This window comes from Leguminivora glycinivorella, chromosome 7 (genome assembly GCF_023078275.1).
Source record: "Leguminivora glycinivorella isolate SPB_JAAS2020 chromosome 7, LegGlyc_1.1, whole genome shotgun sequence".
Lineage (NCBI taxonomy): Eukaryota > Metazoa > Arthropoda > Insecta > Lepidoptera > Tortricidae > Leguminivora > Leguminivora glycinivorella.
The window spans coordinates 2,493,379-2,520,216 of NC_062977.1; the positions used below are offsets into that span (position 1 = coordinate 2,493,379).

At 41.2% G+C, this 26,838-nt stretch overlaps 1 protein-coding gene across 1 annotated transcript; it reads right to left on the reverse strand.

Moving 5' to 3' along the window:
* Positions 1-26,359, reverse strand: LOC125228108 (rab5 GDP/GTP exchange factor). The gene is made up of 11 exons (XM_048132558.1): positions 25,986-26,359; positions 22,017-22,199; positions 20,587-20,813; positions 19,055-19,158; positions 15,286-15,449; positions 13,073-13,206; positions 5,873-5,983; positions 4,960-5,070; positions 3,542-3,676; positions 1,939-2,651; positions 1-1,524 (listed from the first exon to the last, which is right to left on the reverse strand). Exons 1-11 carry the CDS (start codon positions 26,170-26,172, stop codon positions 1,413-1,415), a joined length of 2,181 nt encoding a protein of 726 aa, XP_047988515.1. The 5' UTR covers positions 26,173-26,359; the 3' UTR covers positions 1-1,412.
* Positions 26,360-26,838: the final 479 nt, after the last annotated feature.

Sequence of the window (26,838 nt, forward strand, 5' to 3'; positions counted from 1 at the left end):
TTAGTGTACTTATATCACTTTATTATGAATAATTTATTATAAAGGTAGGTATTTTCACAGAAGTCTATACAGCTCGATTCAAAAAGGTTTTGGTAATTTAATGATGTTCTCTTAGGTATCAGTAGTTTATTTTAAATCGCGGAGAAATAAATTTAATTCGTTTTTGTCTATAATTTTAATGACTAAAGTAAGTATTATGATATATCGCATTTATTTTTGCAATCAAATTACTTATTCCTAGATTTTTATAACAGTATGTATTTATAAACTATAATAAAAATAAATAACGATTTCTAATTTTAAACACAATCACAGTGTGCAAGATTCAAAAATAAAATTTACAAGAAGGAAAAAACATGGTGAGCACCAAATAACATATTTTTTTTCCTAATTACATAATATTTCATAAAATCCACCAAGTATCCAATTTTTATTTTTAAGTAGTTACCTATGAAAGTGGCAAAGAACAAGATTGTGTCTTAATTGAATCAGTTACAGTGTTCATTTTTAACAAATAACGTCTGCAATAGATGCCACTAGGCTTAGAATAATTAAAAAGAGAAAAATGACTGCCTTGAGTGAGACTTCAAAGTATTTAGATTACAGCACTCTGACATGTGAAAAAAATGCGATTTCACCCATAAAGTCAGCGAAACTTTCCAGCAATAGGAACCTGTAGCGACATCTATCGTAAGAGCGTTATACTTAAACGATCCAGAGGTCGTGAGTTCAAGTCACACAAGGCAGTCATTTCCCACTTTAAAATTAATTCTAAACCTAATGACTGTTGTTACTGAATACCTTATACTGATTACAAACTTGTTTTTTCCTTACGTGTACAGTATTTTCAGCATTACGGGCTTTATTGGGCATATTCAGAATTTGGGACCCCCAATTAGCGTAAATTGTTAACAAAAATTACTCACTGTCAGTTTTGTGACGATAATCAAGCATGAAATTTCAAGCATAAGAATATTGTTTTTGTGTTAATTATATAAACTTTAAGCGATATATCTACATTCAGAATGTGAAAAAAATAAGTTTTTAGACAGATTTTATGCTGAAAATGCCCTATTACTTTTACAATTAGACAATACGCGCATATAAAACGCTATTTAAAGTTACATACAGGTCGAACGCGATTAATTAACATTATTTTTACCTTTTTTCCCAACGTTTCGGCCAGGTTACACTGGCCGTGTTCGCGGAAGATAATGTTAATTAATCGCGTTCGACCTGTATGTAACTTTAAATATGTGTACAAAGCGCGAGAACTTAAAGTGTTATATAAAACGCTAGTCTGAAACCGCTCTAAGACTACAATTTCTCACTCGCCCGAAATTAGACACGACAACGATCATTCTGCATGATTTTCGGATTCCAGAAATAACTAATAGTAAAATAAATCATACTTATTTCTTCCCACTACTTTGGGGTAGCAACGGCGATGGCAACAGACAGGCTGCCGTTGGCGAGTCACCGTCGTCTAAAATAGAAGCGTTATGCTCAGGGCTAAAAGGGTCCCTTTGCTTTGGAACTGGGCTAAAAGGATCCTTGGTTTGAGAAACAGCTGGGTTAAAAGGATCCTTGGTTTGAGATACATTTGGATTAAAAGGATCCTTGGATTGAGAGACAACTGGGTTAAAAGGATCCTTGGGTTGAGAGACATTTGGATTAAAAGGATCCTTGGATTGAGAGACAACTGGGTTAAAAGGATCCTTGGGTTGAGAGACATTTGGATTAAAAGGATCCTTGGATTGAGAGACAACTGGGTTAAAAGGATCCTTGGGTTGAGAGACATTTGGGCTAAACGGATCCTTGGCAGAACCGACTATGGGGCTAAAAGGATCCTTGCTAACTGTACGGACTACAGGACTGAAAGGATCTTTAGTAACTGCAGGACTAAACGGGTCTTTTGTAGAACTAACTGGAGCAAACTTTTTAGGAACTATTTCAAATGGATCCGAAGCCTTATTCTTGGAATCTAAAAGAGTGAACTGATCAAATATTTCTTGTACTGGACTAAATGGATCTCTAGGTGCAAAAGGATCAAAAGTGGCTTTCATTTCTGGACTGAAAGGGTCTTTCTCTTTAGGAGCATCTTCTGCTATACTATTATCTCCGCTAAAGTCTGATAAATCTATATCATAGTTGATATTGCTCAAGCCAGGGGCTAAGTGTTCTGATCCAAATTCATCTGGAGTCATCAATTCATCTATAGATCTTGAATCAAATGGTGTGAATCCCAAGGGTGATGGAGTTAGAAGTTCCATGGAGCTTGTCTGCTTTAAATCCCAAGGCTGATCTAAATGTGGAGACTTAGGGGGAGAGTTCAACTCTTCAAATCCTAAGATGTTTAGTTTCTCTCTCGGTTCAGGTTCTGAGCTAGTTGGTTGTTCCGTCAATATCAATGGTTGGACATTTTCCTTTGGCGGTTCTGTTCCATCCACGTCATCCTTGATGTCTTGAGCGACTTCAGTCTCTGTTTTCGCTTCTTCGGTGACATCTTGTGGTGGTGACGGGATGTCCAAGTCGACTAGTGGCTCAGAGTTGAGCGTTTTAAACTTGCCGAACTTTGGGAGAGTACGTCGAGGTTTGATCTCGAGAGGTGTCTTCGTGAGGACGTCTTGCACTTTCTTCGCTATCTCTTTCTGTAAATAGAATATTTTAAATTAGATCGGAGGTCTACAGATTTCAGTATAGTATAACTTAGTGTTCACCCAACTTCATTGATTACGCCATTACGCGAAGCCCTAAAGTAGTATGGCAAGCAGGGCTCTTCAAAGACAAGGAACGTTTATTTTCAGAACCATGATTCCACATTACCAGCGGTCTCCGCACGAACGCGCCTCTATTGCCTTAGCGTTAAAGCCGTGTTCAGATATTTTTGAGTACCTCGGGCACTCTTATATATCTTATGATACACAGACCAACCCCTATAGACATCCATTACAAGACGACTCGCGGTCGCCAGCCTTCCTAGTATTTGCACTGATATAAGCGCGGGCGCTCGCCGTGCCCGATCAGTATCGACCAAGTAACAGACCCGAAAGCAGCGCGTGTTTTTCGCACAAAAAAATTGAAAAAGGGTGTTTTGATGCCTTAAAGATGTCCACCTGTAGTGTGAAATGGTGTGGAAAGGTAACAAGAAGCTCAAATTTAAAAACAGACGGCATTACATTCCACAAATAAGTCATATTTATAATTTATTCAGAGCCGGCATAGGTCAACTTACATTGGCCACTTACGCGTCAGTAGAGGGACAGTCATACTTCTGTCCCTTTTCATCTGGCGCGACTGCCCGCCGTCCTTGAAACGGCCAATCACAGCGCGCTTAACACATTCCCCGCCCGCTCCTCGCACCCCAAACACTGGTGACTCGTATCGCGAACAAAATATACAAGATTGCTACTCTATAGGAGGTTCTCTGTGTTATGATAGCAATTGTAAATACCTGTTTCCGAACCTTGCTGGTAAAGCTAAAACTAACGCACCTACAAAGCTAAATTATTATGATTTCTAATGTGATTTTGGGGCTTACCTCGAAGGTTTCAGCGTTGGCTGCGAGCTCGTCAGCACCCCGTTCGATCTCCTGTGCCTGCGCGAGCAATTTCTTCGCCAACGCCATGTGCTCTTCGGCTTCGCGGAGTTCCGCTGACAGTGATAACGCTGCAGCCTGTTGAAATATAGGGTTTTTGTCAAAAAAAAAAAACAGTCAGTCTCCCGATAAACATATAATCAGAAATGGTAGAGCATCAAGCAACACATTTTAATTGATGCAATTGATATAGCCCGAATTAAAAAATGGAGTATTTGCCGACTTCTCTTTACTTTTCTCCGGTAAGTTTGAAATATCCAATAAGTATTTTACATGATTTGACGATACTTATTCAGGACAAAAAAAAAATAGTCCCAAGTCGGTCGGAAATAAAATATGGTCCCTTTATACCTTTGTTGCAGGGATGTAACGGAGCTCTGCTTCTGCTTCCGTTTCTGCGGAACTTCCGTTTTGTTTTACACATCCGCTTCTGTTCCGGTTCTGTTATTTTTCAAACGGAAGTTATAGCGGATGTCGGAATTTAGCGCGACGGTGGGACATGAGCGGCGTACATCAAAGACCAACAGGTCTATACCTGTCATTCACTCATCTCTCCGCTTGCCACGTGCTGCGATACTAAACATCAATCGCTTCATTCCATTGCGCGCCAATATTTATTTTGTCCTGTCCACTTAGTTAGTAGCGAGTGAACAACTATTCAGTGGTGCAGGGCTTATCTACGATCCCCTTAGAAGCAAACTGCCGTGAGATAAAGCTGCTAAGCTTTTGTTTATTAAATACAGTTTACTTCTTTTATAATCACTCCATTTAATTTAAAAATTTATTTGTGTGCTAACAATTACACATATAATTTTTACTGGTTAGTTTTGGATTGTATTATACTACCTACGAGTAAGTTTTCTTTTCGTTTCTAAAACCTTTTACGGCATAATAAAGGTTTAAAAGGATTCTTATGTGATTTTTAGTGATTACCTAAACAACTAAACATCTTAAAGTTCAAGGTGATTTAAATTTTTGGATTGTAATGAATGATATACTTAAGATAAAATATCAGGTAACTTTTCTTTTCGTTTTTAAAACCTAAGTGGGCCTAAAGGCTGATTACAAACTGCTGATTACAGGCTGAACAGTAAACACCTAAAGGTTCTAGGTAATTTAAGTAGTTTTGGTTTATGTTATACCTATGTGGTATTTTTTCATTTCGTTTTTAACATCTATAACTTCCGCTTCTGGTTCCGGTTCCGCTTCTGCTTCCGTTAAACTAAATTCGAAAGTTCCGCTTCCGCTTCCGGTTCCGTTAAAACCACATCCGTTACATCCCTGCTTTGTTGTATCAACAGTTTAATACGATTCAACCCAGTATGGGTATGTTGGTACTCTTATTTCTTAGTATAACGTACCCAAGAGCTGCCGCCAATAGAAGCCGGCATGGCCATGTAGCCGTCGAACTCTTTCTTGTCCATGTTAAGAGACTCCGCTGTCAGGTTTTCGATGAAAGACACGGCGCAGCACTGTAGGGAAAAAATATTGTATTATTATTTTTCTCATCCTGTTTCTTCTGTGTTTCTTAGCCTGTGTGGTGACGGGTTAAGAATTTCACCATCCCCTTTCTTCCCGTGGGTGTCGTAGAAGGCGACTATGGGATACGGGTTAAATTGTGGCTTAGGCGAGAGGCTGGCAACCTGTCACTGCAATGTCACAGTTTCGATTTCTTTCAACCCCTTATTTGCCAAGAGTGGCACTGCAGCTTTAGTAGTTTCATGTGTTCTGCCTACCCCTTTATGGGATACAGGCGTGATTGTATGTATGTATGTATGTATTTTTCTCATTTAGACCTAATACACTTACAGAACAATTGGAGGTCTAAGAAGTGGGGCGTACGTAGTGTAACTTTTATTAATTAGCAGAGTTCACTTCGCATTTTTATTCAGAGCGTTTTATATGATTTACACAGGAAAGAGAAATCGCCTGATAGGGTTTGCTATATATGGAGTACCATCAAAAACGCCACTTAATTCTAAATATCTGCTTCATAAAAAACTTCACGTTCTTATATCATCATCAGGGCAAAGAAAATACCTCTGTAAATCTCAGTCTCTGGAAGTATCAAAAACAAACTTACAATATTATGCATATGTGCATGTGTATTGTGTATCATAATTTAAATTACTGTGTAAAAACTATCCATCCAGTCTCTATTTGTGAGTTCCTATAATTGGCTCTGTATTGCTATTCTAAATGTATATTGTATCATTCATAGCTGTTGGAATTCCTTGTATAAATAAATAAATATTAGTGGTAGTAAATGCTTACCAAATTGGTGAAATAGTAGCCCCCCTCGCCTGTCATGAGCCTTTGCGCGTTGCAGAATCGCGTCACGAAGTTGATGTTGCTCACGAGACGGGGTGGGTTCGCCTTCAGTACCTGCACATTAAAGCACATTAGGATTTATACAAGCCCAGGCAAAGATAGCGAAACGATCTTGACGCCTTTCTGAAGAACTGGCTGGAGGAAACGGAGAATCTGGAGTCATGGAGAGCCAGGGGAGAGGCCTTTGCCCAGCAGTGGGACACACTACCCATACCACAGACCAATACAACAAGACGGCCCTTACAGGGCGACTCGCGGTCACCAAGCATACGACAAATCAGGTTTATAAAAGTTTGAACGCGTGCGACACCGATCAGTAGCGCCCAAGTATACGACCCGCTAACAGTGTTCGTGTCCGCTCGGGAAAAAATCTTAAATAATCAAATTTGGTTGCAAACAATGGTCTCTTGCAGCATAAAGTGGTGTGGCAAGTCTTCTAACACTTCTACATATAAAAAAGATGGAATAACATTCCACAGTTAAGTCAAATTAATTATTATTTGTGCCGTTTGTATATCCGAGGTCTTATATAGAGAGTACGTCGTAGACGTCGCATCGGACCGATAGATGGCGCCATCGTTCGTTGTAAGTCGCTCCGGCGTCACACCGCCGCGATGTTGGTAGTCCCGTTTTCCCCACCTGCAACATAAGGCTCCTACGCGCCACGACCCGCCACCAGCCACCCACATTGTTTCGTCGAACGCCGAAGTGACCGGTTGTCGCGTATTCCGTTCGAACATTTTTACAGCATGGTGTCTCGAAATTAATCTTTTAGTTTCTATTTCCTTGTTACTCCTGGTCAAACCAGAGTTATTCGTGTTTTTATTTAAAAAGTGGCTTATAACGTTTCGGAATTATGAAATTTTTCAATTTCAATTTTCACCGTCAATTCTTTCTTCCCTTTTAATTTACGCTCGTTCGTCTTGAATAATGAGATATATTATGCCTCGCTAGCGATCATTATTCATCTTTCGGGGTTCTCACGATATAAATGAACGAGCGGTGCTTTATGATTCTACCCACTTTTTTGTAAGAAAGTTCCATGCTGCAAAAATCGTTACCGTTAATCAGTTTTCTTTTTAAACTATTCGCATTTCCGAGACTAAAGTAGGAAGTGTTATCCGCGTATTAAAAGTTTCGCGCGAGAATATAAGCGGTAACGTAGGTAAGTTGCTCCGCCGGGGACCACGTGCTCCGGGGACCACGTGCTTCGCGACCGCGGGCTGCGCGACCTGCGGGCTGCGGCGGCGGCGGCGGCGGCGGCGCGGGCGCGGTGGAGGAATACCGCGCTCCAAGGAGGTTTGAATTTCTCCGACGAATGGGTGAGCAGATTCATATTATTTTAGAAAGAACATGTTCGGTTTCCGATTCGGTGCGGAGGCCCCAAGCCACGTGTCGGCGCCGGAACTTACTGTAGCGCTGCGATAGCGCCACTGACCGCGGCAGTGTTGTCCGCCGCGTCGGCGCCACCGAAGTTGCGTAGAAGTTGCCTCCTCGTTAACGATGGCCATCTCTGCGGTGCCGCCGAACAACGTTGTGGCCGCCACATAGGCATCGCGTGCGACGCTGTAAGTATGTCCGCTGCTGCCCCGACGCGAGCGCCGCGCCGTTAGTGATCTGTCGTCAATATGCAGGCTACCAGCGCGGCCACCTTCTGCCCCCGCCACAACGCCGCGAGCCTGCTGAAGCTGTCCACCAATATCGCTGGCCGCCACGCTTATGCTGGCGCCTCGATGGTGATGCAGAGCGTTCGTCTGCCGTGACAACGCCGCGATCCTGCTGAAGCTGTCCACCAGTATCGCTGGCCGCCACGCTTATGCTGGCGCCTCGATGGTGATGCAGAGCGTGCGTCTGCCTTGACAACGCCGAGAGCCTGCTGAAGCTGTCCACCAATATCGCTGGCCGCCACGCTTATGCTGGCGCCTCGATGGTGATGCAGAGCGTTCGTCTGCCATGACAACGCCGCGATCCTGCTGAAGCTGTCCACCAGTATCGCTGGCCGCCACGCTTATGCTGGCGCCTCGATGGTGATGCAGAGCGTGCGTCTGCCTTGACAACGCCGCGAGCCTGCTGAAGCTGTCCACCAATATCGCTGGCCGCCACGCTTATGCTGGCGCCTCGATGGTGATGCAGAGCGTTCGTCTGCCGTGACAACGCCGCGATCCTGCTGACTGTCCACCAGTATCGCTGGCCGCCACGGTTATGCTGGCGCCTCGATGGTAATGCAGAGCGTGCGTCAGCCCTGACAACGCCGCGATCCTGCTGTAGCTGTCCACCAGTATCGCTGGCCGCCACGCTTATGCTGGCGCCTCGATGGTGATGCAGCGAGCTCATCTGCCGTGACAACGCCGCGATCCTGCTGAAGCTGTCCACCAGTATCGCTGGCCGCCACGCTTATGCTGGCGCCTCGATGGTGATGCAGCGCGCTCATCTGCCGTGAAAACGCCGCGACCCTGCTGAAGCTGTCCACCAGTATCGCTGGCCGCCACGCTTATGCTGGCGCCTCGATGGTGATGCAGAGCGTTCGTCTGCCGTGACAAGCCTCAGTGCTGCACAGGCGTCGCAATCCTTCTGCTGCGTCTGCCGTGACATCGCCGCAAGCTACTTGAAGTTTTCCACCGGTGTCGTCGGCCGACACGCTGATGCTGGCGCCTTGATGTCGCCTCGATCGCACGAGGTAAGATTGCAGACGCGGCGACCTTCATCGCGCCACCGAGCGCAATACTGCGGCTGCCGCGAAGGCGTCGCTAATTTTCCTGCCGCGTCTGCCGTGACGACGCCGCGAACTCTGTTGATGCTGTTCACCGATGTAGCTGACTGTCATGCTGGCGCCGGTGCCTCCCGCGCTGACGGCGGCGACCTCGAGAGGGCCACCGAGCACGATACTGCGTGACGCGACAGGGGCATCGAAGACGCCTTTCGAGCTGACGACGGCCGTCTCAATCTCACCGCCGAACGTAACATCGTCTGCTGCAGTGACAAGCTGGTAAGATTGCTGATGTGGTCCCTTGGTACTGCTAGCCGCCACGCTGATAACGCCCGTCGCGCCTAAGATGTCACGCTCACCGCGAGCACTGTCTTCCCCTACAATGGTGCCACGACCATATCCGGGCTCCGTCTGCTACGGTATCGTTGCAGACTCTGTTGCTGACCAGGCTGATACTGCCCTCCAATGTGACGCCGGGCGCCGCTATCAGCTGACATCCCGTACACTATGGTATCCACTCTTCCCTTTCCAGTTCCCGTGAAGTACTTCGACAGTATTTACACTCTATTTTGACCAATGACTCCTCCGTCGCCGAAGTGAGAACAGATAAATTCTAAAGATACTACGTCCTAACGTGGCTTGGCCACCTATAGTTGAACGAGGTAAGACGTCAATAACCGGACGAGGAGCCGCACTGCTGCGAGGGTGTCCTGACGATGTTCGCGAGCTATCTAATCGGAGAGGCGCCTCGCGAGACGACCCTGTGATTCCTGTACGTCGCTCATTGTGTAGGTCAAAGACATCGTAAAGGTTTGCGGAATTAAAAAAAAAAAAAAAAACTCTTTCAGAATGTCCAGATCTGAATTCGAGCCAGCGTGCTGCATCCTGAGCGTGCGTCTGTTTACCGGGCGGACACCAAAACCGATCGGTAATCTGGCCGCGGGGGTTCCAAGTACACGACGATTTCCCGGAGGCTTGTGGCGCCCCCTGTCCATTCGAGAGATTAACTTATTCGCCGAGCCTCTAATAAACAAATTGGGAAAAATAAACCCGCTTCGCCTTAGTGAACTTGAGATTCCAGCTCAAAGCGAAAGGGGCCAGGAACTCAGGAGGACTTCAGTAGTTATCATCTGGCTCGAATATACTGAATTAATATAGTGCTTGATTCGATCGTAGAACCTGATTTCATCAATTTCACAACTTTAGTAGTCTACAGAGGGAGGTTGGTTTCCAGCATTACCTCGTACAGCTGCCGATAGCTGTAGGCCAATCGCTCCTGTTTTGCTTGCATTTGCAGCCCGATAAGACCTTCAATAATCGGAATATTATACAAAGTAAAGCTCTTCCGATGGAAAATAATCTTCATCAGGCGGTGGCGCTGGCGACTGAAGTGACATGCAGCCGGATTAAGGTTCGCATAGCACTATATGCTATGCACAGTTCGGTTGTATGTTATGTTATGCTGTACGATGGCAGGACTACATCTCTTCTGTTACGAGTAACTACGACAGTAACTGCTGACTCCAACAGACTGTCGTACGAGGTCAGTATGCACCCCCTGGGAGCCAAGTAAGTGACCTTCGGTGACCTCGCCTTCTTCTGCTTCGCCCGTCATCGTACCTCTTCGTCTGCGAGAGCCCTGCATTACGCCGTACAACGGTACGTATTAAGCCTCCGCCACACATAAAGCGCATTCCGCTTCGCTAACGCTACGCTATCAGCGCGCTGAATGCGCGCGCATTCCGCTCGCGTCTCGCGCGCGTTGCGCTCGCAATCCGCGCTCGTTAGTTCCCGCTAGTGCCCACTGGGCGCAACGCCAGCGTTTGTGCGGTGCACCGCCATTATTGCGCTCCGCCTACGCTCTCAAAGCGCGCATGTGTGGCGGTGTTTTAATTCACCCCTTGACCTGCTACCACGACGTGTTCAGCAACCACCAGCGATGCGACACGGACGTCACCTCTCAGTCTACACTGTCGACCTTCATTGCACGAAGTAGAAATCCGTCGCATCGGGTTTTGGATTAGGTAATGGATTACCCTAAGAGTCAATGACTGACTTGAAGAAATCGATTGATACCTCCGTCCAGTGTAGTAGCAATCGACAGCGCTCGTACTTTTCATCTTCTAGGCTAGTTTTACCGAGCGATCAGTATCCTCAAATGCCCTCACTAAAAAGAGTTCAGAGTTCAGGAGTCTCGCTTGTAACCGCGCTCGCTTGACGCGAAATAGTCTGATCGAAAATACCAGTATCGTAACAAATAGCCCTCGGGCGCGTGAGTGATGACCTTTTTCTGTGTTTGATATGGACGTAAGACGTTGGACTTTAAATAGTCATATCAAAGCTAATATTGATTTAGATAATTTTTACGAAGGGTTGACAAAAGCAGTATCAATTACGTTACCCTGCTACAGTACAGATAGTTACACTACTTTTACAGTTAATTTCCACACTTTGTGTCTGAAATTGGGTTTATAATAACCTGATAAAATAACGTGTCTGTTAATAATAAAAGTGTATCTAAGGTTTTTGTATCTTGTTCAAGTCAGCCTCGCCTACAATGTATAATAATGTCATTTCTCTAACTATTCGCTGACTAAAGCTAAACGTCATCACGAAAATCTCTTTAGGCGTTTCTGGCACCGAGATATTCGCGGATCGAAGGCGATTTCGACTGATACATCTGTCAAATCGGTTCAACAACCGATTCACTTATTCTTCTATGCTATGCCAATAGGGCTACCAAAGGCTTGCGCGCCAGCTGACTCGCCACCAGGAGATAATAAACAGGTCTCTATATAAGACCTCGGATATACAAACGGCACAAATAATATAAAAATTTTACCTTCCAATAAAATTGTTATTATTTTGCCTGGTATATCCGAGGTCTGAGTGATGCCTTCCTGGTAGGCTTAATATACCGTCGGCACTTCTCCTCAACAATGAGGGTGGCTGGTGGCGGGTCGTGGCGCGTAGGAGCCTTATGTTGCAGGTGGGGAAAACGGGACTACCAACATCGCGGCGGTGTGACGCCGGAGCGACTTACAACGAACGATGGCGCCATCTATCGGTCCGATGCGACGTCTACGACGTACTCTCTATATAAGACCTCGGATATACCAGGCAAAATAATAACAATTTTATTGGAAGGTAAAATTTTTATATTTTGTTGAATATTGTTTATTATCCGCGGAGTTCATTTATACTGGTTCATATGGTTGTACTGAGCGGCGCCGAGGCGCGTCCATCCCTTTTTGCCTAGTTAACAATGCGATATGCTATCCCTTTCACGTAAACGACTAGGGATGGGGCCATGTTAGTTTATGTCTGTTGCGGGAACTTCGTACTACCGTTCGTACCATGTGCTACCATTTTATGAAATATAAAAGAAAGCAGATTTGTAATTGTGAATAATTATCTAGAATCTGTAGAGTCTGTAGTGTTATTTAGTTGATTGATTAGTTTAGAATATTTAGTTGGTAATTTAACTTAGTAAACGTAAGTAAAAATGCACAGTTTAGTTATTAGTTACTAGAATGATTTTTATTGAGGTGCTATCACAATCATCATCCTCCTTGCGTTATCCCGGCATCGGCATTCGCCACGGCTCATGGGAGCCTGGGGTCCGCTTTGGAAACTAATCCCAAGATTTGGCGTAGGCACTAGTTTTATGAAAGCGACTGCCATCTGACCTTCCAACTCGAACGGTAACTAGGCCTTATTATAATTTAATTATAATATTATAATTTGTTGCAAAACAAATTCACCACAGTACTGGTACCGGTACCATTGTCTATAATAGACATGTCTCATTCCCATCCCTACTGCTAATCGTAAAGGCGCGCCATTATTTGAAACGACCAATGGCAGCACCGTGTGCTCCCGCCTCACCCCGCAAGGATTGGTGATTTGCGTCTCGAACAATATTGCTTGCATTAGGCTTCTAGTGGGGTGTTCTGTGACCCATACCCATAGGCTAGGGAAAATAAAGAATATATACACCCTGTTTTGACTCCCACGGCCACTGTACATCAGAAATTCATGCACAATAAGTTTACATTTACTAGACTTTTATTGTCCGGGATATAGAACATCATTGCCTTTTTGTTTATAGAGCTCCCTATATTTCGAATGCATGCCAACCCATAAGAAACTTGTACTTAACACAACAAAAAAGAGTGTACAAGTTCTAAGGAGGGTTTGGGTTGCCGACGACTCAAAGGGCAATAGACGGAACAAATTAGTTCCGTAGGTCCTTCCGTCACCAGCACACCACACCCTCGTTGAGCTCTGGCAGCCTTACTCACCGGCAGGAACACAACACTATGAGTATCTAGTGCTACTTGGGTGTGGTCTTTTGTAAGGCGGAGGTACTTCCTCAGTTGGGCTCTGCTCTAGACTCGAGCGAGATGATATCCGCTGTGCTTAAACAGACTTACAGTAAATATGAGCGCAGGCAGCAGGTCATCAGCGGAGGCCGGGGCTCCGCACAGCGCCAGCACGTGGCGGCAACAGCGGCGGACGCGAGCTAGTTTACCGCCGGGAGATGGCGCGCTATCCATTCCCAGTAATTCTAAAAGAGATTTTCAACTATCAAAATTTTGCAGATTCGTCATATTTTTATGATAATCAATGCGAACTGTTTAAGGGTCCTATCACACTAGTAAGTTGAAAGTGATATTAGCAGGCACCGAGCGCTCAAACTTGCTGCACACTTTCCTCACTTTCAACTCGCCTGTGTAATCGTAATAGGTAGGCTCCTTAGGGTTACTTAGGTATGATGAGAGCAGTACTGTACAGTCAATTAATCTGAATCCTAGGCCACTGTAGAACCCTTTCACAGTAAAAGTCAAACTGACTTCTATAGCAATTGAAGCACAGTGTCAATACGACAGGGTTCTAGAGTGGCCTAGGATTCTAATTGGTTGACCGTACAAGGTATGTAAGCAGGTAAAAGTAAATAATTCAAAAATTCTTTTGAATTAATACATTATTTATCCACAATGTAGTTCCAGTAGGATTTTTTTATGGCACGTAGTCATATGACTGGACTAAATACACCCAAATCGAATACGACTTGAAAGCATTTTCGTAAATGCTTTTCAAGCAGACTGTCGAAAATGGAATTTCAGATGGCGGGACGACTTATTAAATAAAAAATGTGTTTAAACATTACTACTGCATTTTCTTCGATTGGCTTATTTTATTTTAAGTACAAAACTTCCAGGGTTGAGTGGAAAAAAATGAAAATGAAATATTTATTTTTCAAGTAAGCATATTACAATGCGCATATGATCGTCAAATAAAGCTTCGCAGGCTCTAACCCTACGCCTCAGCCTCGAGAAGATTTCATTCCCCCCTCAGTTGGGAGGGGGGTATCCACTATAGGACCGGCAAGAAACTCGGCGGGCCACTTCTTTTCAAAACATTACATCTTATAATTAACGTGCATTAAATAACAAGATAAAATTTTTAATGTAACATGCAAAAGTGTTCATCAAAAAAAAAATAACAGACTAGGTAGGTAGGCTATGGAAATTAATTTCAATAAATTATATCAAATTGTCACAGAAGAAAAAGATAAAGATAATATACATCTCAATATCATTAAAAATGTGAAAAAAAGCAAATGGAGACCTTTGCCCAGCAGTAGGATACTTAATTTGGTTCATAAAAAAAACGCTAACCGTTTATAGCACGACATAGTAGTTGAATGCATTTCGCTGGTTCCGCTAGACGAGTTGCTGAATCCTTTCGCATAACGTCCGGGAACAGTACAGAAGAAAGAGATAGTATAACTATTTAGACAGAGATAGACTAACCGTTTATAGCAGGATAGAGTAGTTGCCTGCATTTCGCTGGTTCCGCTAGACGACATTCTAGTTGTTTCCCTCCGACCCAACTCAGTTGCTGAATCCTTTCGCATAACGTCCGGGAACAATACAGAAGAAAGAGATAGCATAACTATTTAGACAGAGATAGACTAACCGTTTATAGCACGATAGAGTAGTTGCCTGCATTCCGCTGGTTCCGCTAGACGACATTCTAGTTGTTTCCCTCCGACCCAACTCAGTTGCTGAATCCTTTCGCATAACGTTTGGGAACAGTACAGAAGAAAGAGATAGCATAACTATTTAGACAGAGATAGACTAACCGTTTATAGCACGATAGAGTAGTTGCCTGCATTCCGCTGGTTCCGCTAGACGACATTCTAGTTGTTTCCCTCCGACCCAACTCAGTTGCTGAATCCTTTCCCATAACGTCCGGGAACAGTACAGAAGAAAGAGATAGCATAACTATTTAGACAAAGATAGACTAACCGTTTATAGCACGATAGAGTAGTTGCCTGCATTTCGCTGGTTCCGCTAGACGACATTCTAGTTGTTTCCCTCCGACCCAACTCAGTTGCTGAATCCTTTCCCACAACGTCCGGGAACAGTACAGAAGAAAGAGATAGCATAACTATTTAGACAGAGATGGACTAACCGTTTATAAAACGATAGAGTAGCTGCCTGCATTTCGCTGGTTCCGCTAGACGACATTCTAGTTGTTTCCCTCCGACCCAACTCAGTTGCTGAATCCTTTCGCATAACGTCCGGGAACAATACAGCAGAAAGAGAAAGCATAACTATTTAGACAGAGATAGACTAACCGTTTATAGCACGATAGAGTAGCTGCCTGCATTTCGCTGGTTCCGCTAGACGACATTCTAGTTGTTTTTCTCCAACCCAGCTTAGTTGCTGGATTCTTTCGGATAACGCTCTGTCTAGGCGTTCGTCATCTGTGCCGTAGGGAGAGAATACTATTGATGGGAGACTGAAAAAAATATTATTAGATAAATTATATAACTAGTTGACCGCAATGACAGTATAGGTTTACGATTTAACTCGATTTGCTTTTTGTTTTTCGCATGATCTCATTTACAGGTCGTAATTCTTAACCGATTCGCGTGAAATTTAGTTACCAAATTCTAATATAAAAAAATGTCGAAACAGTTTTATAGTTATTTGTTTTACAAGGGGGCAAAGTAGTTGTTTAACAGCACGTGCCAATATTGATACCCGAGGAAGTGAAAGATTCCAATATTGAACCGCGAGCGTAGCGAGTGGTTCAAAAAGTGGAATCTTGAGCGTTGCGAGGGTTTCAAGGTACGAAAGTTAAACAAAGTTTGCCACCGAGTGAAACACAAAATTTTTCACCACACTAACACGAAGAAAATACTGACTATAAAATATCAAACTAAATGAAATCTATCGATTATTCAATATTTATGATTCAAAATCATCATTTTAGGTAAATTCTATCAGCTAGCTTAAGACATCAAGTTAAAATTTGTATGAAATTACTTTGGACTCTTGTGGCTAAAATGCAATTTTGCTATCTGTTTTCGAATAGCAAAGTAAGCCTTTACCCGTTGGTGTGGTGAAAAGATATTTTTCATCACCTCAACGGTGAAGGCTCTCTTTGTTAATGGAAAACAAATAGTAAAATTGCATTTTATATACAAGAGTGCAAAGTAATTACATACAAATTTTAAGTTGATGTCTTCAGCTGGCTGGGAGAGTTTACCTATTAAATGATGATTTTGAATCACAAAAATTGAATAGATTGATGGTTTTGATTTAGTTAGACGTTATACCGTTAGTATTTTGTTCGAGTTAGTGTGGTGAACAATTTTTAACTCGGTGGCAAGGTTTGTTTAACCAACGTACCTTGAAACCCTCGCAATGCTCAAGAACCCCTTTTTGAACCACTCGCTACGCTCGCTTGGAATCTTTCGCTTGCTCGAATATTAATATTGGTACGTGCGGTTAAATATTATAGGACATTCTTACACAGATTGACTGAGGCCCACGGTAAGCTCAAGAAGGCTTGTGTTGTGGGTACTCAGACAACGATATATATAATATATAAATACTTACATTTATGACACCGGAAACCTACCTAAGGACTGGCTAGTATCCACCTTCCTGCCCCTGCCCAAAAAACTTAACGCCAAATCATGCGGTGAACATAGGCTGATAAGTCTAATGAGTCATGTTCTCAAGATATTTTTAAAGATAATTCATTATAGAATATACAACAAAATTGACCAGCACATCAGTGAAACACAATTTGGATTCAGAAATGGACTGGGAACCAGAGAGGCTCTACTTTCCGTTCAGGTACTGGTACAAAATTGTTTAGAATTTAAAAAAGACGTATTCATATGCTTCATAGACTTCGAAAAAGCATTTGATAATGTAAGACATGATAAATTAATGGAGATACTGAATAGAACTGAGATAGACAGCAAAGACCTCTATGTACTGAAAAACCTGTATTGGAAGCAAACTGCACATATAAAAGTTGGCCAATGTTGCACAGAAGAGCTCAATATACTAAAAGGAGTCAGGCAAGGATGCATTTTGTCTCCAGCTCTGTTCAATCTATACTCAGAATTCATTTTTCGAGAAGCTTTAGATAACATCAACATTGGCGTGAAATCAAATGGAACCATAATAAATAACATAAGATATGCCGACGATACAGCTATCTTGGCGGAATCAAAGGAAGACCTTGAACACATACTAAATCTCTTAAACATCAAAGTAAAAGAATACGGCTTGAAGATGAATATTTCAAAAACAAAATTTATGTTGGTTAGCAAGAAAAAGAAACAGTGTGAACCAGTCAGAATTGACGGTGAGGACATAGAAAGAGTAGAAAAATATAAATACCTAGGCTGCTGGGTTAACCAAGAATGGGACCCAAGCAAAGAAATTAAAATTAGAATAGAAATTGCCCGAAGCACATTTATGAAAATGAAGTCTTTTTTCTTAAACAAAGATATAAATTTAAAATTAAGATGGCGAATGGTTAAATGCTATGTATTGTCAGTACTTCTGTATGGATCGGAGTGTTGGACTCTGTCCAAACAAATGTTAAAAAAACTTGATGCCTTCGAAATGTGGATATATAGACGCATGCTTAAGATAACCTGGCAAGACAAAGTTACTAATCAAGAAGTACTAAAAAGAATGAAAAAGAAACAAGAATTAGTACTTACAATAATGAAAAGGAAAACAGCTTATTTTGGACATGTATATAGACATGACAAATACAAAATTGTTAAAGGCATAATAGAAGGAAAAATCGAAGGCAAAAGGGGCAGAGGAAAAAGAAAAATAACCTGGATGGATAACCTTAGGAGCTGGACGGGAATAGACGCTGCCATGCTAGGCAGAAAAACTGCAAATAGAGAGGAGTTCCGGTCTGTGGTAGCCGACATCCGAAGAGGATATGGCACCTGAAGAAGAAGAAATACTTACATACATAGAAAACATCCATGACTCAGGAACAAATATCTGCGCTCATCACAAATAAATGCCCTTACCGGGATTCGAACCCGGGACCGCGGCGCAGCAGGCAGGGTCACTACTGACTGCGCCAGACCGGTCGTCATCTTAAACAACGGTTAAACAACAACTTTGCCCTCTTGTAAAACAAATAACTTTTCCAAAATGCACACATTGCTATAAAGGACTTGTGCGCCAATAGCGTGTATGGCGCTTAAGACCAACATGACTAGACTGAAGTAGACTGAAAGATGATGACTTGAAGAACTAAATGTTTTCCAAGCATATCACGAAGGTGTCAACAACTTACGCCAGTATTCCCATAAGGGTAGGCAGAAGTATGCTTTATGTGCTGAAGTACTTACGATGATAACCTATTTACTTATATAACCACACAATTAAAATTTTGAAAAACCCTCGACCGCGACATAGTAGACCGATTTTCATGAAACATGGCTAAGAACACTCCCGACTAATTCAGCTTTCAAACAAAAAAAAAACTAAATTTAAATCGGTTCATCCGGTCGGGAGCTACGATGCCACAGACAGACACACACAAACAGACAGATAGACACGTCAAACTTATAACACCCCGTCGTTTTTGCGTCGGGGGTTAAAAATAGAACAGTGTTATTATTTACATAAATTATACTTCAGTTTTCAATCTTACTTCATTGGTCATTTCCAGCTGTTACCATCAAGTTGCTACCCAAGAAAACAGATTTGATATTTTGGTATCTACTGATAAAACTCTAAAGTATGGAAAACCTCAAGAAATTCTAGAAAAGCTGATATTCGCTGTGTGGTAGGGCACAGCACAGCGGATATCGTCTCGTATGGGGTCAAGACCGCAGCCGAATAGCACTGACCCTACTCATAGTGTTGTGTTCCTGCCGGTGAGTAAGGCTGCCAGAGCTCAACGAGGGTGTGAGTCGTCGGCAACTCAAACCCTCCTTTGAACTTGTACTCTTACAAAGGGGAGTGTACCAACGCGCATGTGACACTCTTTGAGCACCTTTCCATCAGGCGAACCGTATGCTTGTTTGCCACCGACGTAGTATTAAAAAAAAAATGAAAACTTACTCGTGCAAGTATGTCATTGCGTGCTTTTCTACAAAGTCCATGAGCACCTCCTTCGTTTCGGAATCCACGGTCATGTAGTGAGACTCCATGTGTTTCATGTAGCGCTGTCAACAAAACAAAATGATGTTCAAATATTTAGAGACCCTTCATCAAGCATGAGTGATAGACTCTAGCTGTCGTGAGCACTCATGTCTGATAATGGGTCTCTGAATGATTTGAAAATAAATAGTGCGCTCGGGGATGGTATCCACCACGAGTATCCCTTGCCTATAGATTAAAGTGTCTAAAAGGCCTCTGTGCTGTTGGCTTCGGCCCCACGCATGCCTCCCAAAAGTCCGGGACCCCATGGTCCCGAGATATGATAAGACATACAAATAATAATAATAAAATGCTTTTCACCACACCAACTGCTTACTTTGTTATTCGAAAACAGATAGCAAAATTTTGCATTTTATCCACAAGAGTGAAAAGTAATTTTGAACTTGATGTCTTAAGCTGGCTGGTAGAATTTACCTATAAATGATGATTTTGAATCATAAATATTGAATAGATTGATGGATTTGATTTAGTTTGATATTTTATTGTCAGAATTTTGTTCGTGTTGATGTGGTGAAAAATTTTGTGTTTCACTCGGTGGCAAAGTTTGTTTAACCAACGTACCTTGATACCCTCGCAACGCTCAAGATTCCATAATATTGGAATCTTTCGCTTGCTCGCGTATCAATATTGCACGTGCGGTTAAACAACAACTTTGCCCCTTTGTAAAACAAATAACTATTAATTAATATTATTCCTGTTATCTCTAAGTTTTTAATTTTATGACGATCATGATGGGAATTCATATATTTTTGTACAGAAACACAAACTTATATTGTAATTTTTTTCGTGAAATAAATCATCTATCTATCTATCTATTGCACACTACTTACAAAAATAAAATACATAAATGAAAACAGATACAGATTGGATATCGTCACTACTTTGAAAAAATCTCGTATCTCACGCTGTTCCTCAAAGTTAAAACGCAGTAAGTCTATATGCATTCCATACATACTTACTACAATTTTCTTTTCATTGACAGACGAAGATACAAGTTTTTTTAAAAGTAGTGACGATATAATAATGTGAGTAATACATCCGTTTAAATATTTGAATATGTCTCACGAAAATGTACCGTCTACAAACTGTGATTAATTATTTTACAAAGCATGTGCGAGATTTAGGGATTGCAAATTGCAATCCGGCCAGCGGATGTCGCTACGGGTCCCATTGACTTAAATGGTGGAAAATTTGCTGGCTTGGTTGAACCCTTGGTTGCTCAGTTGGCAGGGCGCTGGAGTATCGTATCGATCCAGATACCGTGAGTTCAAGTCTCAGCCAAGGCAGGCATTTTCCACTTTTAATTTTATACTAAGACTATGCACTATTTTGTCAACCATAGCTCGTGCGTCGCGTTCTATATTAGGAGCTTGGGCGTATATGAAAAAGGGATGGAGATACATATATGTAAACATAAGACAAGGACAGCTAACCTGATAAAGTTTCTGCACTCTCTCCGACAGCTCATCTACAGACATGAACCCCGAACACTTGATGACGTCATGGACCAGTTTGTCAACCACAGCTCGGGCGTCGCGTTCTATATTAGGAACTTGGGCGTATAGCTCGGGGAATCTTTGGCGGAAATCACGCTTCATGTTTTCGAAGACGGAGGTTGGGACTTTGAACTCTTGACGCTTCTCTGGTGTGTCGTGGTCATCTGTAAATAAAAAATAAAAATAAAAATTCATTTATCACGTTAAACTTTCGTGAGACATATTCAAATAATTAATGAATCTACGGTTGTACCTACCAGCAGCACTGGTCCATACAAGCCGATTCCCACCGGCTTGCCTAAAATGGTTTACTAGTAAAGTACCTAATGTTAAGGTAGGTTTCTTTTTGCTCAGTGTTGCCTAGCAGAAATTTTCACCAGCCGCCACTGGTACCTACTCACGTTATTGTATCGCTATTGTTGCGACATGTTTCGGGCCAATTTGGAGGCCCCTCTTCAGGCATATAGGAGTTCCCGCGGCGGCTAAACTCCTCATTAATTATTAAAATTCATTTATTTCAAGTAACAATGACTCATAAATGTACATAATAATTTCATTACATATTTACAACACATTATCACTATTTAAATACAATTACAAAATAAATATCATTATATTCTATTCTAGAGACTATAGGTACTTTATTGATTGTTATGTATAACATGCATGTCGCAGCAATGGCGAATATATAAACAATCTACTCTGCCGGCAATCATAGCCAGGACGGCATTGGGGCTGGCTCGCATCCTACGCACCCGTTCGCGTCGCGAAGAAGCACGCCGTGCTTGCCTCCGCGAACATGCCCGACGCGCTGCAATAGCGAGACAGCCCCATCAGCATCACCGCCCTAAACGCATTATCAAATTGCACTCGGAGGATAAAGTAAAAAGTTTGTAACCTTGTCGCAACTGACGGGAGGTTAGCCGCTCCGAGTAGATACTCATACGCCTGATGAAGAATCACCAGTTGATTCGAAATATGTCGCCAATATCAATATAATAAACGCGAGTATAACCATGCTTTTCGATATTTACCCGACTCATCGTTCGCAGGTTCACCGTTTGAAGCAATAGAGGTCGAGTATGGTTGAGTCTTTTCTTTCTCTGAATAAAGAAGTTATCTTACCTGTGCTGATTTAAACTAACACGATTTGCACTCATAAGTCATTTTAGAACAAAAACGGGACTTAATCGCGTAAACACAACAAGTGCGGGTAGTTCGAAAAACTCGCGCGACTAGAAGATGTTGATGCCATTTCTCGCCAGTCTACCCGTGACCACGAACATAATGTAATGTTCGAAACGTCGGGCCAAATATAAATGTAAGTGTTTACGCGATTAAGTCCCGTTTTGTTCTAAAATTCTTACCTGTGCTGCTTTTCTTGAACACGCTAAACTTCAGAAGATTAGCCTTTTTTAGCGTCTCGCTCTGCCGATGCCGTTTTTCTTCAAACTTAGAGAAGGACGAATGTGGGGCGAGACGGCCCCGCTCACGTTCGGGCGTTCGATGCTCGGGGCGGGGCAGCGTTGACGCTTGGGCCTTTTCTTTTTCTGAAAGAATTATGGTATTAGACTTATTAGGGTTTTGCCTTTTTACTAAAAGACACAAGGGCGTAACGTAAGTAAAATCAAGTAACTAATTATATTCCAGAAAACTATGTCGAAAATAAATTCGAATATCTTTGACTAAATGTAACTTACCTATTTGAATGGCGTAGTTTAATGGCAAAATAGATTTAGCATATGGAAAATCTCAGACATAACCAGAAAGAAAGTTAACTACAGTTACAAAACCCGCTTGTAACCCGACTTCTAGTTTCAATATTTCAAACTAAAACGCCATACTATACGTACAACGACTTCTTCCAGTTTCAATCGTTTCCATTTCAACTAAATGTTCTGTTCTCTGTTTTTTGTCCTATTCTTGTGTACATGTACGTACGTGTTTGTGAGCGTCATGAATAAATGTCTTTTATCTTATCTTATTTTATCTTAATTAATTCATATTATATATCCGTTATCAGGATTAACTATATGTACTAGGTACATAATATTATTAATTAAAACTGGTCCTAATTACGTATTGACGTCATTAACTGGAGTATCATAAGCTTTTAAAATTATCATTTATCAATTTATTTAAATGAGTAACAGTCTGATTTTATCACTTGATTAATATAACTATCAGATTAATACTCTAAAAACTAAAAAACCTTGAATAAGGGAATTTCCGGCAACTGATTAAGAAAAGGCTTGGCAAATATAATCTTGGTAAAAAATTTCGCAATAATTTAACATTATCGCACATATTATGTCAAAATTGTCACGTAATACTTAACTGTAAAGATATGAGTAAGGTGAAGTTCATCTAATCTTGATATTTTGATATAAATCTAACAGGAACAGTTTAAGTTTATCTATAACAATTACGCAAGTTAGCCAAGGCTGAAAAACAGATTACTTCATATTGTTTTGTAACCGGTTATTTTAGAATTTAACCCCGGTAAACAGGAGTAGGTAGGGGTCGGGTTAGTTAGCTATAGGAGTAGGTTGACTAACTATTAAAAACTTGAGCCAAAATCGAACTTGAGCCAACCAGTGAGGTACGAAAGCCCGTCACCTCCCCCCGCTCAGTCACCGGTGAGCCTCTCGTACCTCATATCGTATCACTGGTTGGCTCAAGTTTGATTTTTGGCTCAATTTTTTAATAGTTAGTCAACCTACCCCTATAGTCAACTAGCCCCGGTCTCCCCTATAAACAACGCAAAAGCGTGTTAGCTCATTAAGCATACAGTAATCGTTGTGTGCGCGCGTGCATGATGACACAACTCGCTGGTCGTTCGAATGTACCTACACGCGCGTGTATTGCGCAATAGGAGCCTCCATCTCATGCATCTACAAGTCATCATCATCCTCCTTGCGTTATCCCGGCATTTGCCACGGCTCATGGGAGCCCGGGGTCCGCTTTGACAACTAATCCCAAGATTGGCGTAGGCACTAGTTTTACGAAAGCGGCTGCCATCAGACCTTCCAACCCGAAGGGTAACTAGCCTCCATCTACAAGTGTGTGGGTTTAAAAAATGGCGACTGGCATATTCAATACCAAAGAGGATCGACTATTATAGAGAGTTACTGTCAAAGTAAAATGTCTAATCACAGTGCATAGACTGCCATCTCTCGACACAGGCTTAAAACTTTTGAACCTCAGTTTTGACAATTTGGTCCATATTCTTAGCTTGATATGTGTTAAAATGTCAAATATTAATATTAGCGCCATCTAGCCGAGCGTCCCCCAAAAGTGTATCGTCATCTAGGTCACCGTACCTTTTTCTGTATGATTTTGAGGTACGTTTGTTTCTTAGACTACCTGTCTATACGGAGTTACATATGTCTTTGTCAATACTACTATTCCGGTATGTCCGATTGCCTTCCTTCCTATATCTGTGGTATACGAGTAGATAGATCATGTTCAAGACAAGTGAATTTGACAACCTTTAGGAGTAAGAGAGGCCGTGTCTTATAATTATGAATCAGTGTTAAGGATGTCTTCTATAGTTAATATTTTAGATGTTAGGAGTAGGACCAGTTTTCTATGCTAAATATGCGTGTGCTGGTGACAACCAGTAGTCTTGGTCAATGTTCGTTTTTAGTGTCTATCTATTGTGTAGATGATGCACGGGATTTCTCCCTAATTACGTACTAACTTAGATTAACAGGTTCTTCAATTTCCCTATGAATATATGTATCTGACATCCCCTGCTGCCTGACTGCTTCGACCCATAGCATTAGATAGGTAGTTTTCACATTTGGAGACTGCAGGCGTAAGCATTACCTATTAAACATCTAGTATCAAAATTCTATTCTATTTAAAATCAAATAAAATTGTTCCTAAAAGCCTCTATGTTTTACATGTATCTATATTATTTTGCTGTAAACAGATTTTTATGAATTATTTCCTTTTACTTTCATAAATAATTGAACACATATTTTATATTCATTAAATTAAATGGAAATATTTACTAGAAAGTGAATGTCTGATAAGTAAGCCCTCAGGCAACATAGTGATCTCATCTCATCTCATACCATGTACCTACAGACAAGTATATAGTGTGAAAAGATTTGCTTTCATATTGTTATGGAAAAGTCCGAACGTGTCATGCTATATCATTGATGTATGGAGTTAAAGTCGCCGTCAATAGAATTTGAGAACAATGTAAACAAACCTTGTATTGAAAAAGCCTTTAAATTCCATTCTGACTAATCAAATACTTGCTTTAAAATGTGTTATTCAGTCAATTCATATCACACCATGATCCTAGATTATTAAAACATGGAATATTTTAACCATCCAGTTTGTTTACATTGTTCGCAATTTCTATTGACAGCGACTTTACAACTTTTTCCTTACTTATTCCTCTATGCTGTAACATATAACAAAATTAGAACTTTACCTATCCAAGATTCTTTGCTATTGTTGAGACTTTACCAAAACCATAATAGAATTGGTCATGTTATTTTATAGATAGAATGGAACATTTATTTACATACTAGCGACCCGTCCCGGCTTCGCACGGGTACTATACCTACATGTAAACCTTCCTCTAGAATCACTCTATCTATTAAAAAAAACCGCATCAAAATCCGTTGCGTAGTTTTAAAGATTTAAGCATACATAGGGACATAGGGACAGAGAAAGCGACTTTGTTTTATACTATGTAGTGATAGTGATGATGCAAAATAATAAACCATGTCTCACTCAAAAGTAAATACTATCAACACTCCATCAATGGATATTTTAAGTACATAAAATGTTTAAAAAAATCATCTGTCCATTGTTTGTTATATCATAATATATATTCTATAAATATTCTTACATATTAAGTGGATTAATAACATTTATTCATGGCTAATAAATAATGTATTCATGAAAAACCCACTTCAATAACTGCATGAAGTCTAAACCAAGATATTAACGCATACATCTTATAAAATCTTAAGTAAATAAAATACTTAATCCAACATAAATACATTGGTTTCTACATGCATAAATTAAATGGTTTCACAGTCATGAAATAACATTTAAAAACACATGTTATGTATTCATTTTAAAATGAAATAAAATAAAATCACTCAGGAAAAAGTTGTTATGATGGGTACCTGACTGGTTCACTTATAATACCGTGTTGACTACACAAACCTTGAAAACATATGATGCTAATCATTAATTCAAAAATTTGTCTTTATCAGACATTCATTTACTTATTTATGAAGGGATAAAATGAATAACTGTACTAATTAAGGCTAGTATATTTTTATAAATAAGGATTCTATATTCACCTGCTCTTCGGGTCTTTGCCTTCTGCTCACGGTGGCACTCCGAGCAGTAGCCCTGCCACTGCGGGTTCCCATAGTAGTCACACCCATTCTTACACTTCAAGTCGCTCTGGTCAATGCGCAACGACGGCATCTTGGCCAGCGTCAGGTACTTGTACGATCTCTGCAGATTAGGAGCAAACCACATCATACAAAATTCGAAAACTGATTTTAAAGAATTCCAAACTAGTTTTTAAATAAATTCAAACTAGCTTCAAAGCTCTGTTCTCGTAAACCCTCCCGAAACTTGCATTGCGACGAACTTCAGCCCATTTTAGCGAAAAATTAAACTCGCGAATGTACTTTTCTTTGTGAACGAAAGCATTCATCGCAATATGTGTTGTTAACGGTGGCCGTTCAACGGAGCCCCACGTTATATAGGTTTTGCTTATCAAGGATTGTACTTGAGGCTATCTGTGATAAGTGAACGAATCAACATATTTTATTGTAACGAAAAATATCTAGTCGAACGGCTATGACACATACTTTTAAGAAGTGTACTTTTATATCGTTCTAACAATAGACTTACCTTCAAATATGTGTTTCACTTTTGAAAAGCGTTATAAAATTACATATATTATAAAACAATTTATTTGTGATAAATTTGTGAATCGTAGGGCTTTCGCTGTGACTCAAAACAAAGATTGACAGTAACAAAGATCTTTACAGGGGACAGCTCAATCACATTTTTTGCCATACGAAATTAAACCTTATTACTGAAACAGAAAGTCGATCGTATCAGACTAGCGAAAACGGTCCACATGAGAGGGCATTGTTTGGGCTGGTGTCCCTCTCGCACGTGTTGCCAGTGTTAATG